Source organism: Morone saxatilis, unplaced genomic scaffold (assembly GCF_004916995.1).
Source record: "Morone saxatilis isolate NCDOM2014 unplaced genomic scaffold, NCSU_SB_2.0 Contig7, whole genome shotgun sequence".
Classification (NCBI taxonomy): domain Eukaryota; kingdom Metazoa; phylum Chordata; class Actinopteri; family Moronidae; genus Morone; species Morone saxatilis.
The window spans coordinates 15,795,345-15,813,883 of record NW_023340246.1 but is presented as its reverse complement, the minus strand read 5'-3'; the positions used below and the strand labels follow the sequence as shown (position 1 = coordinate 15,813,883).

Here is an 18,539-nt window from a genome sequence, read left to right as displayed (position 1 = left end):
GACATTCTTCCTTCTGTTATATTTCATGATTGCACTCGCTTCAGTGGGCTCTGCACCTGTTGTCGGCCAACCAATTGATCAATATTACATAATTCCACTAATCTTCAGAGCTTTTCCAAATTGAGTGAGTGATCAATCAAAAATATTTTTCTGGACTGTACATTACCTTCAGCTCTCAGAATAAACTTCACAGAGTCAACCTTCTGCCGGCCCTCCTCTCCCTCTCTGAGGAGCTCGTAGTCAACAGTGGCTGTGTACTCAGTGACTTCACCAGTAGGGTGGAGCTCCACAGCAAATCTATTTAGATAAATCAATCAATTTGCCAAAATTCATGGGTATTTTTTAATTATCTAATTATTTGCTGGTGGTTTTGAAAATCTTGCTTACTTGCTGTCTCCGGTGAAGGGGAAGTAGGGGGATGTCTTCTGCGAGAAAGCATCAGTGTACTGCAGAGCAGTGCAGTATTTCATTCCAGCAAAGACGGGAGTGCACTCACTGACATCAACCATGTCCATCACCATAGGGGGAATTGTCTTCACTTCTGATCCAGTCACTGCCACCAGGGTGTTTCTATGTATAAAAGTTGCAAGGATATCAGTACAAAATGTAAAATTCTGTAAAATGTTTGTTTAGGGCCAAGTACATGTAACTACACCTGGAATATCTTCCTATCTAACCTTTGCCATATTATATGTAGGGAGGAACTCCTCATATTCTTTAATTACAAGTAGGTGTCGCTATTTGTAAATAAAGTGATAATTGGCCAAGAACTTACGTCATTTTGATGAGTTTTGTAGGACTCATTGGAGCAGGGATGGTCAACTTGACATTATCACGTCCCATGGAGATCTTTGCACTGATTCCACTTTCATGGAACATGTTGGTGTGCATCTCTAATCCAGAGTTGACATATTCAGGGATGTGGGAGCCAACCTGAGTTACAAACTCAATGCCAGCAGAGGGCATGAAGGTAACTTCACTCTGTGGAAGCAAAATAGACTTAGGTTAATTGTGTGTAATCGAAAAAAACATGCACTCGGTTGTCTGTAAAACATATTTTTTCAAATACTTCTATAGATAAGATACCATGTCAGGAGTAATCTTGAATCCACCCTTGATGCCAGGGGTGAAAGTACCAGACAGTGCAATCCTCAGAGGCACACCAGTTACAGTAGGCAGGAAGAATTCATTGTCCATGAAGATGTAGTGGGCAAAGATTGTGTTGTCAGCTTTGGTCATCAGTGACTGCATTAGCTGTGGCAGAAAAAACATAAAAATTCAGATGATAATCAAATGATAAACTAATTAAATCTTTCATACTTTAAATTGTTTTACATCAGGTTTTATTTACTTCAGTAGGGAACAACTTGAACATGTTGTCAATCATCATGGCAGCGGAGTAGGACATCTCTGTGATTTCATTGGTCCTCAGATATCCCAGCTCATTTCCTAAAAGCCTCAAGTAAACCATTGCCTCTGGAGATTGCGTGGTCTTCAGTTCCTTCACCAGTTTATTGAGGTTGCGCCCAATCTCCCTCATCAAGTTCTGGGAGGCCTATAAATATCCATACTGTATTAGTAAATTCATTGAAATACAACCTCATGATTACTAATCAGATACATTAATATATATAAAACAGATTGGTCTGAGTACCTGTCTCTTCATCCTGTCCTTCTTCAGAGAAGGCAGCATGTTCTGCAGGATCTCATTGACTCTGAGAGGCATGTTATCAGCGACAAAGTACATTGTCTTCAGGGTAGTATCTGGGAAGAATCCATTCTTTCCAAACAGGGCCTCAACAGTTGGCTCAAATCCTTTGCCTTCCATACCAACCTGTAATGGCGAGAGATTTATGACTTACAAACAGGACTCTACTTTGTCTTCTTTAATTGGTCTCATAGCTCAATTTTCATTAAATATAGCTCAAAATGTTTACCTCCATCATATCAATCTCATAGCCAAATGCCTTCAGAGTCATTTCAAGCATGGCCTCCTTGGGCAGGTAGCTGGTACCCTCAAAGATCATGTTGCCTTCCACAGATCCGATCTTGTAGTTACGAGAGAACTTGGTGGGGTCCATAATGGGCCCGATCTCATTACCCTGAAGGGCATCACGAATCTTCTGTCTCAATCTGTGGAGATTAAATTTTTTATAGTATATAGACTACCTACTAACCATCTTGTATTGTATAACAAATAAAATAATATCTACACATATAGTTGCAAATGCTTTCTACTTACTCTTGAGTCTCTGGCTCAGTTGAGAGCAAACAGTTGGGTCTAATTGGGAAACATCAATAGCTCTTGACTGGGTTGCGTCCCTGCTTCATTTGGGTAAAGCATTAGCCAGCTGAGGCCAGTTCATGTGGGCCTTGGGCGCGCTCCTTCATGAGTCACCATGATATGCCAGTGCAATGCGCCTTTTGCAATTTGGCTGGCACTTCCAACAAGCGACTTGCATGAAACCGTCTTCTGCTTGCTGCTGGACCAAACAAGATCAATATAATTAGCCCATACATGAATTCCTTCCAATAATGTGTCAACACCTTTGAAATAATCTTGACTTGCTTCCTCAGGGACGATGTGTTCCAGCCTTGACACTGGACATCGCAGGGGGGGGTGCGGCGGGGCGTGCGGACAAGTGCTGAAGCGTGCAGTTGTGGGTTCGAGAGCGAGCTTTGGGATGAGCGAGGCGGGGCGCGCGTTGGAGGGATGCCGAGGGAGCCAGGGCAGGTACCAGAGCCTGGAGCCGATGTTGTGCCGAGGAGGTAAGGACGGGGTGAGGAGATGAAAGTGGAGGCAGCGAGTAAAGTGGGAGTGCTGTCGGTTGGAGTGTGGGGGTGGTTGGCTGAGTGGGGCAGTTGTAGGGGAAGTTTGGATCGTACAGCGAGGAGAGGGACGCGGAGCTGGCTGGCGAGGGAGGTCGGGAGTGTGGAGGATGGGTGTGTGTCCTGGGGGGGGGGGGGGGTGGGTGTGTTTGTCACCAGACAGTCACCCAGCTGGGCCAGCCATGAACTCAGCAACGGAGCTAAATCTCAGGGATCTAGCTTACATCTTCAGCTTTGTTAACACCTTGTGTTAGAAGAGGAAAAAATAAACTTATCTGTGTTATGTGTGACACAATAGGAAACGGTGAATTAATATAAATTGTTGTTCAACATTCACTCACCTCTTGACAACCACGCTCAGCATACATGATGGGCTTGCTGGGCTTTGTATTTGGCCATCTCAAGCCATTCACCTTGAAATCAGTTTGGAGACAGAGGACTTGGACACAAGTCCCACAGCGCAAAAACTTGTAGCATCAAACCTGAGTAAAGAGCTGGCCAAAAGTCCGAGGATCTCGATGATAGCACTGCTGCACTCAGGTGTTTGCCACACTTGGCCAGAACCTCGTAGGTCAGGACACGGGACATGCAAGAGCCTCAGGAATGCGGGACTCAGGGGTCTCATTTCATTCCACGACCATGCGCTGACATACGCTTGTGGGAAGATGGTGTGGGCCCCTCCTTTCGCCTCTCTGCAGTCTCAGCGGTTGTCAGTTCTTCTCAGAAGTTTAGACCTGCTCATCGTTTATCTTGGACAACACTCCTTGTTCCTCACAACCGTTCCATATGAAGACCCTTGACAATGCCTCACCCTATGATACACAAGCAAGATTTGGTTATAATTCTCCGCTTAATGTCGTAGCCAGTTAGTGTCAAAACAAATACAACAAATCGAAACATACAAATTAAAATAATTGGCTACTGCAATCAAAAGACTCTTTTCATTGTGAGAAAAACCTGAATCAGAGTCATTTCTTGCTTTCCAACATTGCCTTAACTCCAATTCTCCCTTGGTGGAGATGGCCAACCAACAAGGTTAAGACATACTCGCGTATCTATTGCACAAGACATATCAGTATGCTAACACTTTACATACATGGTCATTATTATAGAGCTCTAGTACAAGGTTTAACTTACTTGTGGGAGAAGGGAATGAGGATGTGGTTCTCAGTGCAGGATCCAGAGGTCATGTGTTTATTCTCATTGTCAAACTTGTAGTAGCATGTCTGTGAGCTTCTGACCAGCTGGGCAAGAGGGTAGTGCTGAAAGACAAAGACCTCAGCTGTAATGTTCTTGTCTAATGATTTTAACAATGCATAGGTACTTGGAGTGGTTCTTACACTACAGTGCAAAGAGATTACAGAATCAGAAAAATAATTTTTACAGTTATGGGACTTTTGTTTGATCTTGTGTCAGTGAAGTTGCTCGGATATCTTACCATGCCAGAGATAAGTGCCAAGGGGCTGGTGTGATCTCTCATGGGGATGAATTTGTCACACTTGGACAGATCCCTGGTGAGGCTGATGTCTGTTGCAATGTCCTCTCTAGAGTTTATGGAGTAATCCGTCTTGCACATGCCGTGGATAGTCGGCTAAAGTTAATGTGAACACAGAAATAATTTTATTGCCATTGCAAATGTTTTATTGAAGGAACATTTCTGACAGGAGTAACTGAAAAAAGTTTAATTTTTAGCATACAATAATAAGTATGAGACTTACCATATTCTTATTCTTCTCTTCTTCCTGCAAAGGCACAGCCAGGGCGGAGATGATACCCCTTTTGATGTTCAGGATGGTTGTTTTCTCACCATCCTCAGGGTACAGTTGCACATTATACACACCATCAACCACAACCTTCAGAGGATATCTGCAGAAAATTTGAGACTTTTATTCTTAAGTCTTATAGAATATGTTGTATTGCATAATGTGAGTTAATACTACTAGATGTGTCATTCAAAGGTGGGGTCAGTCATCCTTGAGAAAGATAGTTGATTGCTGACCCCACCTTTAACAAAACGTTTGATGTAATGTACCTCTCCATTTCAGCCGCAAAGTCATCTGTGCTGGGAGCAGGACCGAACACTGGGTTGTTGTCTGCGTCCATGTCGACCACCTCACTCAGGCTACAGCCAGTGGTGTGGATGATGAAACTACAAGTCTGAGGTACTTCAATTTCAACCTGTTTTAAAAGGTTATTTTAGCTTTTGCCTGCTAGATATAATGTAGAGTGACTTGTACCTTGACAGTGACATGTACCTTGCAAATGGCTTTAGGTCCATTCCTGAGATGTGAAGCACCATTGATTCCGTTCAAGGATTCTGCTTCGTACAGGTATTCATACTTGTGGTAGGCTTTGTACCTCTGGTTTACTTGTAGAGAAGATAATAATTTTACATTATTTTACATCAATATGCTACTGTGAGAAAGTGAGAAGGTTTGATTTGGCAATTCAGTCATGATTCAAAAAGTGCTTTATGGATAAGACATGAAAGTGTTTTATACAGAAATATTAGGAAAAAATACTATATATGTGTGTGCAAGCATCAAAGTCCAGTCAACTGTACATTTCTTGAACAGTGAATTAGTGAACTACACAGGAACTTACTCAGGCAGGTTGCATGTTCTTGGGCATCTATAGAGACAATCATAAGAAAATTAAATGCAAAACCTTGTTTCATCCTGCAGACAAACAATTTTACTTTAAAAAGAGATCTGTTTTCACATTGATTTTTATTTGTAATACTATTGTATAGTATATCAAAATTAAAAAATACTCACAAGTCAAAGTAACTGTGATTAGGAGTAGTGAAAGAAAGAGCTTTGAGTCCTCCATCATGGGCTCTGTGCAGCTCTCCCCTTTGTGCTCCTGTGGTGAGTACTCAGATGAGACTGAGGCCTAAACCTCCTCACTGGCCTTTTATACCAAAGGTGTTCCATATGGAGGGTAGGTGGGAGTGCAGTATCAGCTCCAAAGTCCACTCTATATGTATGTGTGGAGGGACAAAGGCAACTAGTTTCATAAAACTTTTCTTGAATATGATTGCCAAGTTTCAGAATCTGTATTTTTGTGCAGAAATGTTTGAACACACTGAAGTAGTATTCTGCATAAGAAAATGTAATTTTAAAATGTTAAAGTATAATAATATAACACCAATAATATCTTGTTCTTGCTTCTTAGGTCACACATCAGTTTATAGTTGTGATTTTATTAATACTTGCAGGTTTTCAAATGTCTCATTATAGTGAATGCTTAAGAGATACCTTTTTATAGGTTTATGTTAAAATTACATCTTCTTGGGCCCCCTGGTAGCTCACCTGGTAACACTTGCGCTCTATGTAGAAAGGTCACAGGTTTGATTCCAACCTGCAGCCCTTTGCTGCATGTCACCCCCCTCTCTCTCCCCACTCTTGTGTCACTCTGCAGCTATCACTATCACATTAAGGCAATAAAAGCCCTAGAAAATAATCTTACAAAACAAAACAAATTGCATCTTAAGCAGCACATTTCAGTCTACTTCTAAGTACATTTGCATGAGATACAGTCCCATGATATTGTGGCTTCTATAACTTATCTCAACATTAAACATAATTGAAACCCAATTCTCAATATTACACTTCCAGTATTAAAGATTTAAAACATTCCCTGCATTTTTAATTTGTCAATTTTACTTGGTGTATGAACTTCAAAACCATAAATTGCGTAATAATACAGTGTGTGCTGATTCAAAAGCACAACCCACAAAAACCCTCCTAGCTACTGATAAGGGGTTATAACACTATACTTGAACAGTTTGTTATCAAGCTCTTGTCAAAGGAGCATTGGACTACAGTCTCTGTCCGCTGTATAGGCATGATGTTGCACACATACAGTTACGCTTTATATTCTTGGAACTGGTTATCTTTTTTGGATAGAAATATCCTTATCATGAGATACTTGAACCTATACCAAAGGTATAGTTAAATAATCTTGAGGTATAGCTCTTCCAGAGATGTAAATAATATACAAAACATCACACAAATCTTACATTAGCATAGGCATTTGAGACATTTTGCATTCTAAAAAAGGCAATCAGTTATTTATTTATTTTTGATTGATGGGGTCCTGCATGAACACAGCCTTTTCTGCTAGTTTGGACAATTCTTAGATCTTTCTTACTGTTTTTAAGTGGGTTGGGGCTGAGTTGGAAAAAGGTGATGCCATGTGCACCAATCAACACTGAACAAATGTATGTGCTGACAGTTGTTTGCTGTCAGTCAGATTTGTTAAGGTCTAAACAGCACTGAGCAGATTAGCTCACATTTTAAAACTCTAAGGTCTAAAATATTTTACTTTTATATACATTTTGGAGAGGTAAGGTGTGGTACAGTTTATTTTTTTGGTTAGTTTGTTTTTTATTTGTTTATGTAGTAGGGGTAAAACATTAATGTGATGTGTTTCTGTTGTTTTCAAGGGTATGTATGTGTATGTCACTGTTCCGGGTCCAGCTGGGTCAGTGACCTGTGTTCACTTCTTTATGAAAATACATGTTTTTGTTCATTTATGGCACACCATAAAAGGCAATTGTATTTGCCATCTATACAAGTTTTGTAAAAAATTGATTGAACTAAAATGATCCAAGTTGAATTTTTGTGAAATATATGTATATATATGATATAAGAATCAACAAACTCACATAAATCACATTCCTTCAACTTAGTTTCAGTCCATATTTTTCCCCTGGTCATCCAACCTGCAGTCGCTCTGTGCCCCACCATATGAGCCTATATTGGTTTGACAAATGACAACCACTAGATGGCAATGACAACAATGATCAGTGGTCTTTCCTTGCTCTATCCTGGAAGGGCAACATACTTTAAAGCTTCCCTGTGAAGTTTTCTTGTTAACAACCAAAATTTATGTTTATATTGAGTGTTTCTCACCAAAATGTTTTGTGTTCATCCTTGATGTCTAACAAACGTGTCAAGTGCATTTCCTTCCAAACAGAATATTTGCGAAGCAGATTTTTTGTCACAATTCTGAGGCTGAACCCAAAAGCAGACTGAGCCTGTAAGTAGTGAACACAAAGTCTTTATTTCTTTGGTGCGAAGATGGGTGATCTGGAAGCTGGCTGAAGTCTTGGGTTTGGGTCCAGGGTTGAAGGTGGTAGAGGTGTGGAGAGCTGGCGAATCTGGTGGCAGAGGAAACCGTTATAAGAAGTTGGTAGCAGCCTGGCAAACAAAAGACTACACTGGCAACAAGTTCAAAGGAGCTAAAGCAAGGCACACAACATACTGTGTGTGATGCAACGATCCGGCAGGGACTGGATGTCAGCCAGGCTTCTTATAGTGGTGAGGTGCAGTCTTGATTGAAGGCAGGTGTGCTTGATTGTTGGTGTCCAGCACGTGAGTGGAGACCGAGAGAGAGAGGGCAAGGGGGCTCTCTGCATGAAGGGCCAGAGTCGCCTCCACCTGCTGAGGAGACTGAGGTCCTTTCGGAGTGTCGCAGGGCTTCCTCAGACTTTTTATGACTCTGGGCGGCTTCAGCCATTTCTTATTCTGTGGTCTTCTGGCAGAGCGGTAGTACAGACAAGGGACAGGACAAAAACCAATAACTGATCAGGAGAGCGAGCTCTGTCCTGGACTGTCCTCTGGACTCCATTAGAGGAAGTGGGTGAGAAGAGGATGTTAGTTAAGCTGACATCCATCATGGACAACACCTCTCACCCCCTACATGACACTGTGGGGTCCCTGAGTAGCTCCTTCAGCAGCAGACTGTTACACCCTCGGTGTAAGAAGGAGAGGTTCCACAGGTCTTATTACCACCATACCATAGCTTTTATATCTGTATTTGTTTTTTTCACTCAAATGCTGCTGTGATAAGTGAATTTCCTCGTTGTGGGATTAAAATAGTAATCGTAATAGTAATCTATAACTATATATATAACATAACAAGCAGACAGACAAACTCAACAAGCACACCTAACTCACACCAAGGTAGAAAACAAAACCACACAATTACACAATCACAGGGCAGGAGTCATGACATTTTTAGTAGTATTTTGAATCCACCATTTTTTACATCCATTTTTTCTTGAGCATTAAGAGGCAGCTTGACTGGTGAGATCATGAAATCATAAGATCATGTAAGAATCCATCTAGGCTTCAATCTATGTGTTTGTGGCCAAACTACATGGTACCAGACCAATATGTGTCTGTTGGGTCTCTGTTAATAATTACATAAGGAGTACAGTCTATACCTACTCTATTGGAAAATGTCCTGAGATAACCCTTGTTATGAATTAGTGCTATACAAATAAAATTGAATTGAATTGAATTGATGGTCAATGTTGGACAGTAACTCATTACTAGTTATAAGTAATGTAATGTAATAACATTACTTTCATTACTTTAATTAACATTACTCTCCCAAGTAACTAGTAGTGTAACTAATTACTAATTACCCCACCAAAAGATAATTACCCACAACTTCATTTTTGTAGGAGGAAGCTAGCTTGGAAGATAGAAACGTTTACATTCAGCGGCTGGAATTATTACTATTACTTTGATTCAAAACAACAACAACTGGATTTTAATCGTAAGTCTGAATTTTGGTTAGAAAGGCCACAATTGCCAATTTTGCAGGGAGTACCAGAAAAGTAATATAACTAGTAGTGTAATTACTGTTGGCAGGAAGTAATAAGTAAGGTAACAGTTACTTTTGAAAAGGTGTCCTGAGATAACTTTTGCTATGAATTGGCGCTATACAAATAAAACTGGATTGAACTGAAATTGCATTGTGAGGAAAAACTGGGGTTGGCACATATAAGTTAGCAGTTGCTGCTAACATTAATTATATTGGAAATGAAGAGTATTTCTTCTTGGAAAGAAGAGCAGAGAATGGCATTAACTCTCGATAGAAAAGATGTTTTTTCTCGCCTGGCTTTGGTAAGTTTAACTACGTTATATGGTTTGTTGATCTGATTGGTTGAAACGGGTCTGTGATGGATGGTGATAGATAGATGGTTCATCCAGGTAGTATTTTTTCAAAGTGCCTGCCCTTTCCAAACGGTTTTCAACAACAACTTCCCAGATGGTTCTTTGTAACAAACCATCTGCCGCAGTCAGGTTACTTGAGCATTGCTGCATATCTTGGCATGTTACCACCTCCTGTAGATCATACTGTGACACCATTGGTAGGACTGCATATTGCGTGAACGGGTGGTGCACGAGTGTCCTTGTTTACATGCACAAGATCAACAAAAGGAGGACCCGCTCATAGAAAAATATTTCATGTATTTCAGAAGCATTTTTGTTATATTTGTTGGCATTTTCATTATATCCCGATTAATAATCATAATCAATAAAGCAAAAGCTCTGTTTTTAGACTACTTTATGCAGCAGACTCAGGTATTTAATAAACCCACAGCTGACCTGTTTGTCCACGTACCGGCCTGCCTTCCTCCATGCACTCTGCCCCTGCACACATTGCACATGACCGAAGTCTTCCACAAGCCAGCCAGGCAGATATTGCTAAAGATTACAAGCTAGTTGCACAAGAATGGCAGAGAAAGACTAGTCAAAATGTAGAGTTCCACCTGTACGTACAATAGTTTGCACTTCTAAATGTAACATTGGACAGACAACCAAAACAGAAAAATAAATTCTTAATAACTAAAAATATGAGATTCAATAAGGTGGTTGTATATGTCAGTTCCATCTACAGTGATGGAGGCAGACTGAAAGGACACTCATCAACCCCTATTTCTGGTTCTATATAATGATGCCGATCGTAAAACAATACAGTATTCTTATTTTATGGTCCTTTATGGCAGGGCAGGGGTTGCTCTCATCTATGCTCTCTCGTGGACTCGTTCTCCAGCAGTGGTCAGGCAGTGTGTGTTCATGTGTGTTGGGGGAGTGGCTTTAGAGGGAGACTCAGTTTGATATTTTCAAAATTTATGCAATAAAAATGCAAAAACAAAAAACCTATCATGAAGCAGGAAATCAGACATTTGCAGCTTGCATTAATGTATTTTATTGATGCTTTTCAGTCTTTACAGGAAGAAAAGTCTTAGTAAAACTTTACATTTTCAAGGTTTGTACACAGTAAACCATCTAAATTTAAATGAAACAACAGGTGTTTTTGTTAAAGGCACTGTTATAAATATGGTTAAAGAACTAATTGTACATACTTCTTCCAAGCATGTGTTTTGCATAGATGGTAGTGTTTCATATGGACTTGTGAGGATTTGTTACTGTTGGAAGGGGAATGGAAGTTCAACCTCAAACCTTCCGTCACTAACTCTCATGTAGGCTTGAGCCTCTGCTGAAGCCTGCTGCAGGATACCATTAACAGTGTTATTGTATTGGTCCACTACATAAACAAACATGTCTATAATGTATTCAAATGCATTGACGAGGTGCTCCGAACTTAAAGCAGAGATCTGGTCAACAACATTCTTTACAACTGTGATAAGGTTACGATAGACAACATTGATGTTGACAAACACTGCATCCAAATAGTCAGACCTGACAGAGTCGACAAACTCCTGAGATTTCTCAACAACAGCCTTCAGGGTCTCACCAATCTTCACTAGCATTGTGTCAAGACTCTCCATATTTTTCACAAAGTCTACCAGTTCATCAAATACCTGCTTGAAAGCTGTTTTGACCTGATCCAAGATCTGGTTTCCTGTGATTGCATCACCAACTGGCATGCGCAATTTCACACTGCTGATCATCTCAACAAAGTAGTTATAGTAGACCTCAGTGTTCTCATAGATATTCTGGAGGATCATTTCTAGCGTAGCAGCAATGCTGCTGGTCAGCCTCTTTAGGACCTCAGGGAGAGTTGTCATGTCTTCAGACCCAGGCAGTTTGAACTGGGTCTCCCTCAAGACCTGGATGGCAGCATCCAGGAAGACCTGGACAGTCTTCTGGTACTGGACAATGATGTTCCTGAAGAAGACTGACAGCTGGCTCATTTGAACATCGTAGTTGATTGCAGCATTATAGGCCTCATTGATGCGGTTAACAATTGAGTCCTTCAACGCCTCAATGTTGCTTGTGATCTGATACTTGTTAGCAAACATATTCAATGTATTGATGACGGAAGGGAGTTTCATCTTGAGTTCGGAGAGAATTACTTTGGGTATCTCCATGTTGTAGGCAATCTGCAGGTTCATCTTATCAGCATCCTTAGAAGATGCCCTGATGACCAACATGTCAAGTTCGACCTCTGGGGCAGACTGTCGAATAGAAAAAAATAAAATATTGTTTTAGCTATATTTGGATTTTGGTATATACTTTTCAATCATATCAAAAAGGTAAAGTTATTGATACTCACAGGATAACGACCAAAGACTCTTGCACTCATCTGAGATGGGACTCTGCCATTTAACTGAAGGCCGAGGAAGCCAGTTGAGGGGGTAGATACTGAGGCACTGATGCCATCTCTGCCAGCAGCATAACGAAGGTTGACATCGGTGAAAGTAGGACTGGTGATGTCCACATTCAGAGTATGGCGAGAGGTACTGAAAGAGAATGAAAGCAATTCAAATAAAAAATCACAATTGATTCTTGACCTGATATTTATTCAGAGGGAATCTAATTAAGATTGAATATTTACCTGTCATCAGCCTGACGCTTGCTCCTAAAATTTCAAGAAGAATTCATTAGAGTTAGAGTTAACTACTTTAAACATTGAATATTTAAGTAATTATTTAAAATATATAGTAAAACAAACTTAGAATGTTACCTCAGGGCTTGGGTAATGACATGGTTGACATCCATGGTAAGGTCAGCGTGTGTCAGGACAGCCTTGCTAATCATTTTCAGAGCTTCATTTTCAAAGTTTGTGTTCGTCAAAGCTAAAAAATAAATTTTGATTTAGTTAAGATTTAGTGTTCAACAATGCTTACATAAAACAGATAAACATGTTCAGGGAATTTCATCAACTCACCATCCAGGTCATACTCCAGGAAGACGAAGGTAGAGGTGGCAGAAGACTTAAAGGTGACTATGAAGACAGGAGCATTGCCCTCTGCTTCAACTGCCATGTTTGTGGTGTACAGTGGGCTGACAAACTTGACATTGGTTGACATCTTCTGCTTATCAGCAGTCACTTCAGCAACAGTTTTCTCAAAGATGGTGAACTCACCCAGGCTGCTTGGCTGAGAAATATCAATCTCAATATCAGCAGTCAAGGAAGAAGCTGGTGCAAGATCAATCGTAGCCTGGGCAATATGCTTCCCATTGGTGTTAAAGTTGAACAAGTTTGCCTCGTTGTTGCCAGTATACTTTAGCACTGCATACACACGGCCCAGGGAGGCTTCAACAGAGAGATTCTCATTTACATCCATGCCAATTACTTTTGTGGTGCCAGAGTTAAGCTTGGCATCGGCAATAACCTTGAAGGTGGAGCGTAGGCCATCATTATTCAGGTACAGATTAACTTCATTATCCAGAACTCCCAAAACTAAATAGTCTTCAAGCACTGTGCCATCCATGTTTGCCCTAGTGGCTGCCTCCATGGAAACATACTCAAAGGTTCCTTCCAACTTCAGAGTATGGTCTACCTCAGCCTTTCCAACAGCCTTGATTACAGGGACGTTGAAATCACCCTTCATCCTCAAGGTGGAGACAGCATTTGGTTTGGTTTTGGTGTCTGCAATCAGATTTTGGTTGGCTTCCAGATTCAGTATAGGCAGGGCAATTTTTGCAACAGTGGCCACAGAGACGGCAGTGTCAAAAGTCTCAGTACTCATACTGATGGTGCTGTCATGAGTGCCTTCCATGTGACGATTTTCAAGGGACAGGGAATTGGCCAACTTTATTCCTCTCTTGGTGGTCAGACTGGTGGTGCCATCAAGTTTGGCTTTTAGACCTTCAAACACAGAGGCTGTGATAGCTCCCAGACGGAAGACAAGATCATCCTCAGCATACAGTCCAGCATTAACATTTAGATTAATGATGGCAGACTTGAAGGACAGCTCTGTGATCAGGTTACCTACAGGGGGAATCTGGATCAGACCCATCATATCAACAAGGGGGGCCGCCTGGCTTTTCTTGTACACAACCTTAGCATCCACATCAACACTCTGCTCAGTGGTAGTCAAAATGTTATTCAATCCAGTCTGCTCGTACAAGTTTAGATCAATGATAGCTGGAGTACGGAAGTCAACAAAAGGAAGGTCAATTTCAGGAATGCTGATTGGAGATGTCAAGAAGTCAAGGTTGGCTTCACTTTCCATGGCAACAAAGATGCCAGCCTCATTTCCGTTATTGTCAACCGTGAAATTGTAGAACATTTTGTACTGATTAAGACGAGCCAGAGCCACGGTGTTAATCTGTTGGCTGTCAGGTTTAAAGATGACTGAGTAATCGTTCTGCAGATCTACCTTAGCAGTCAGAGTGTTAAAAATGTTGACCTTGGTATTTCCCTTGTTTTGGAATTCAAAGACAAACTCAACAGGACGGGCCACAATGTTGATTACATTGGACAGGACTCCACTGACTTCACCAGACAGTTCTGTGTCATGGTTTGCTTTCAGCTCAACCTTCATATCATAAAGACTGGCATGTCCAGATGCCACAAAAAGACTGTTCTTAATAACTGGTGCCTCTGCCTCATTGCGGATGTTGAACTTGAAGTAGGTAAAGGTGCCAGATTCAGCAGTAATTTGCTGTTTCAGTTTTAAGATAGAAGAGTCTGTGTCACCTGAAAAAGTTAGAGTGGCAATGCTAGGAGTGAGTGACAATTGCATGTTGCTTTTGTGGTTGCCATCTTCTGCATTCAATTTGCCATTGCCTGAATTGTCAACTGTCAGAGTGAAGGTGTAGCCATCTTGACGAGCAATTGCTTTCTGGGATACAGTGGCCTCGCTTCTGAATTCGATAATTGGGAGGTTCACTAAATGAGTGTAAGTTGTGTCGAGAGAGGCAGACATTCCTTCTTCCATAGCAATAAAGGCTGTGTTCATAAGGTCAGCAGTGTAAGGTGAAGTGGTAACCTTAATTGTAGTTTTGGCTTGGGCCTGAGCTGATAGGCCATAGAGAGTTACAGATGCCTGATGTTCAAATCCAAGAACTTGATGGTTCAACTTAAGAGTCTCTGCAAAGACAACACGACTCATTTTTGGAATTGCAAGACGAGCAGTAGAGTCAAGTTTGTAATTAAGAATTTCAAAACTTGGAGATATGGCCTGGGATGTAAGGGATCCAGTGAATGTAGGTGTCATTTCGCTTTCAGTGGAGTTCTGGAACTCAGCAGTTGTCTTGACAGTGTAGATGGGAGTCTGGAATCTCATCTCACCATAGAGTTTACCAAAGCATGGGACCATGATCTCACTTGGAATGGTTGGCAGCTGGATCTCAGGAAGCTGAAGAGACTTCACAAGCTTTTCTGTAGAAACTTGTGGAATGGTAGGGAATGAGATATCAGGAAGAGTGATCTCTGGGAAGATTATCTCAGGCATGGTAGGAAGGTAATTCATTGCCAGGTCTCCAAAGAAAGCATCCACATCAACCATCTTGATCTCAAAGTTTACAATGAAATCAATAAGTTCAATAATTCTCTGCTTGATGTCATCATAGGAAATTGTGGTGGCTTTCACAGTGTAGAAGCCCAAGATGGTGAACTCAGGGATATCCAGCTGTGTTGGGATTTCAAACTGTCCAAGCGTATCCATGCTGAACTTCATTGAGGGCACAACGAAATCAGTGAAAGGAATAATGAAAGATGGCATGTTCAACTCAGCTTTCTTAAGTTCAGTAATGAGTCCATTAATGATTTGCTGAATCTCGCTGATTATCTCTTGCTCAGGTAAGACGTTTTTAATCATCTCAACCATATTGTTGAACATATCAGTGGTGATGGTCATGACTCTTGTGTAGAATTTGCTCACTAAGTCAAGATAAGATGTAATCTCAGCTCTGACATCAATATTTGTTATTCCCTGCTTTACATATTCAGCAAATCCCCTAAGGTTATCAAACACAACCTGGTCGATGATTTCCTTTACAGATTTAATCATCTCTGCAACTTTGATTTCTCTAAGGCGTTCCATAAAGCCACTACCAGAGGATAGGACAAGGTTGACAAAATCTCTTGTTGCATCAAGTTTCTGGGGGATTTCAAGAGACCTGATCAGCTCATTCGTGTAAGCTGTGTACTCAGCAATAAGTTGGTTGGCATAATCCACAAACTCATTGTAGTCCAATGACTTTAGCTTAATCACAATAGTGTCAATATAGATATTCAGCTCTTGAATTATATCCTTTACCTCCGTTGTTTTCAAGTAGTTGATGGAACCCTGGAAGACTTGCATGAATTTGGTAGGAATGTCTGCGTCCTTCACCATATTGGCAACAGCACTGATGGTTTCCTCAATTCTAAATTGCTTGATGAGCTCCACAACCTTTTCCAAGATGGCTTGAACCTTTTTGTCAGCCTCAAACTTCACAATCAACTCTCTCATTTTGGCATAGAATGCATTGATCTTTCCTACGATGTCAAGGTCCTGAATCATTTTCCTAACATACTCTGTTATATCGCTGAAAATCTGTGTGGGAATCTGATTCACTACTACATCAATGTAAGCTTTAAAGTTGATGGATGTGATAAAGCTCTTCAGTTCAGCAACAAATGTCTGCATGTCAAAGGTCTCAATTGTTTGTTTCACATCACTCATAACTGTTTGTAGTTTAGCCATGATTTCATACTTAGCATCAATATCATACAGGAATGCAATGCTGCTGCCCTTCAGTTTTTCCAGGTCAATCTGCTGGATCATCTCCCTTATGGTATCAATCATATACATAACCACAGCCTTGATATCATACTCCTCATTAATGGCATTCAGCAGTTGCTGGATCTTCTGAATGAAGGCTTCAGGCATGGTGCCACTAACAATAATCTCCTTCATCGTACCAGCAAATTGTTGGATGTAAACTGTAAGATCAGCCATCAGTTTCTCAACATTAACCTTCAGGTTTCTCAAAGAGGCTTCCACATCCTCCATAGAGATGACATATTCTTGGGTAAAATCACTGAAATACTGCTTCAGCTGAATTAGTTTGTCTTCTATATTCAGTTGAGAAATAAAGTCACTTACATACTGGGGAAGAGCCTCAAGTTTAGCTCTGATCTCCTCATTGTTGAGGTAATCTTGCATTGCCTCTGCAATACGCACAACAAAGCCCTTGACGCTTTCCAAGAAGGCAGGTAGATTTTCAATTAGTGGGAACTGAATTATACGACTATCTGTGTTCTTGTCATACTTGACGAACCCAGAGATGGCAAATTCCTGGTTGTCTGTGGAGTCTGTGTTGAGGATGTTTGTGAGGATGGTGCCAGAAACCTCAATTCCAGTTCTCTCAGCAGTGTTGTAAACATTCATGTCCTGATTAAAGGCATGCTCATTCACTTTAGACTTCATTCTAAAACTGGTCTTCTGCTCTTGGAGTGACAGAACATTATCCATCTTGTTATCAAATGTGGTCTCAAGGGAAAACCCGTTATCTAGCTGCTGGGTTACTGATGCTCTGCATTCATGTGAGCTAGCAAAAGCCAGGGGTTGTGCTCTAAGGAGGAATTTGCCATAGAGCTGGGCACTGTGCTTTCCATACATGGTCAGGTCTCCATCGGCATTGAAAATGGCATCAAGGTTGAAATCAAAAGGCACAATACTGCAACGGATGGTGTGGTCAAAGCGCATTGGCTGAGAGTTGAAGCGGGCATCATTGGTGAGTCTAGCAGCAAGACCGACAACTTCAAGCTCTGTGTTGTGGCTCATGTGAGTGCCAAAGACTTTTCCAGTGGTGCTGCACTTTGCATTAGCAGTCATATCAGCATAATTCACCTGATATGTGTGCTTGATCTCTTCCTCACCATAGATGGCTTTCAGGCTTCCAGTCAGGTCCATCTTGTACAGCTCTGCCTGCAGCTGAGCCTCATTAATGAAGTTGGCCGACAGAACATTGAAGTTGTTGTTAACATTTGCAGAGGCAGTGTAGGGCTTCAGGTCGATGGTGATATCATGAGTGTAGGAAGCATACTCACTTGCAGTGGCTTCAGTCTTTGAGGTGAAATCAAAGCTAGAGAGAGTAATGGTCAAAGTGTTGGCATTATCAACCTTGATGTCACGCATCGCAGCCTTGTTAGTGAAGGATAGAGTAGCTCTTGAAGCATCAAACCCAGCATCGAAGGTGTTTTCCAAGGCAAGGGGGCTCTGGAGGGTGTTTGTTCCACTTGTGGTCATACCATCCTTGTTCATTTTCAGTGTAGCTTTGTGAATAGCCTCATTCTCAAGGAGCTTCACAGTGGCATCACTGTTTACAGCCAGACCATTAACATCAAGAGAGGCAGTCAGCAGAGAGTAAACACGGTTTTCAGAGTGATCTGCATTTGTCTCCATTCTCATGACAACTTCACCAGCACCAGCAGAGGCTTCAGCCTGGTTGCGGATCTTCATACCAAGAGCAAGGGCATTTGCATCACATTTCAGTGACAGCTTGCTGTCTTTGAAGGAAAGCTCAGCAACATGGGTCAAGATGTCTTCAAATGCGTTGGTGTTAGACACAACAGAGAATTCCCCATTGGCAAGGGTTGCTGCAATCGTGTTCTGGGCCTGAATAATGGTTGAGTCAATCTGAACAGAAGAATCAATCTTCGCCTCTGGCCTGAATGGGAAGATGCTGAATGACTGGGTCGAAATGGTCTTGCCATACATG

The 18,539-nt window shown here is 41.2% G+C and overlaps 2 protein-coding genes across 2 annotated transcripts in view; one reads left to right on the top strand and one right to left on the bottom strand.

Annotated features, from left to right (window-relative positions):
* The window catches only part of apobb.1 (apolipoprotein Bb, tandem duplicate 1), a gene marked incomplete at its 3' end in the record, with an annotated part of 29,018 nt that overhangs the window by 4,860 nt on the left and 5,619 nt on the right, over positions 1–18,539 (top strand). The gene's annotated exons all lie outside the window — the stretch shown is intronic.
* LOC118341143 (apolipoprotein B-100-like) lies at positions 10,834–18,538 on the bottom strand. The gene is made up of 5 exons (XM_035679344.1): positions 12,769–18,538; positions 12,565–12,676; positions 12,436–12,459; positions 12,154–12,340; positions 10,834–12,055 (listed from the first exon to the last, which is right to left on the bottom strand). Exons 1-5 carry the CDS (start codon positions 18,536–18,538, stop codon positions 11,060–11,062), a joined length of 7,089 nt encoding a protein of 2,362 aa, XP_035535237.1. The 3' UTR covers positions 10,834–11,059.

Bases quoted from the DNA above. Each gene is read 5' to 3' on its own strand.
- LOC118341143 (XM_035679344.1), bottom strand. From the start codon at position 18,538: ATGTATGGCAAGACCATTTCGACCCAGTCATTCAGCATCTTCCCATTC. The intron at 12,341-12,435 runs GTAAATATTCAA...ATTCTCTTTCAG, and splicing joins AAGCGTCAGGCTGATGACAG to TACCTCTCGCCATACTCTGA. The intron at 12,056-12,153 runs GTGAGTATCAAT...TCTATTCGACAG, and splicing joins GAGTCTTTGGTCGTTATCCT to TCTGCCCCAGAGGTCGAACT.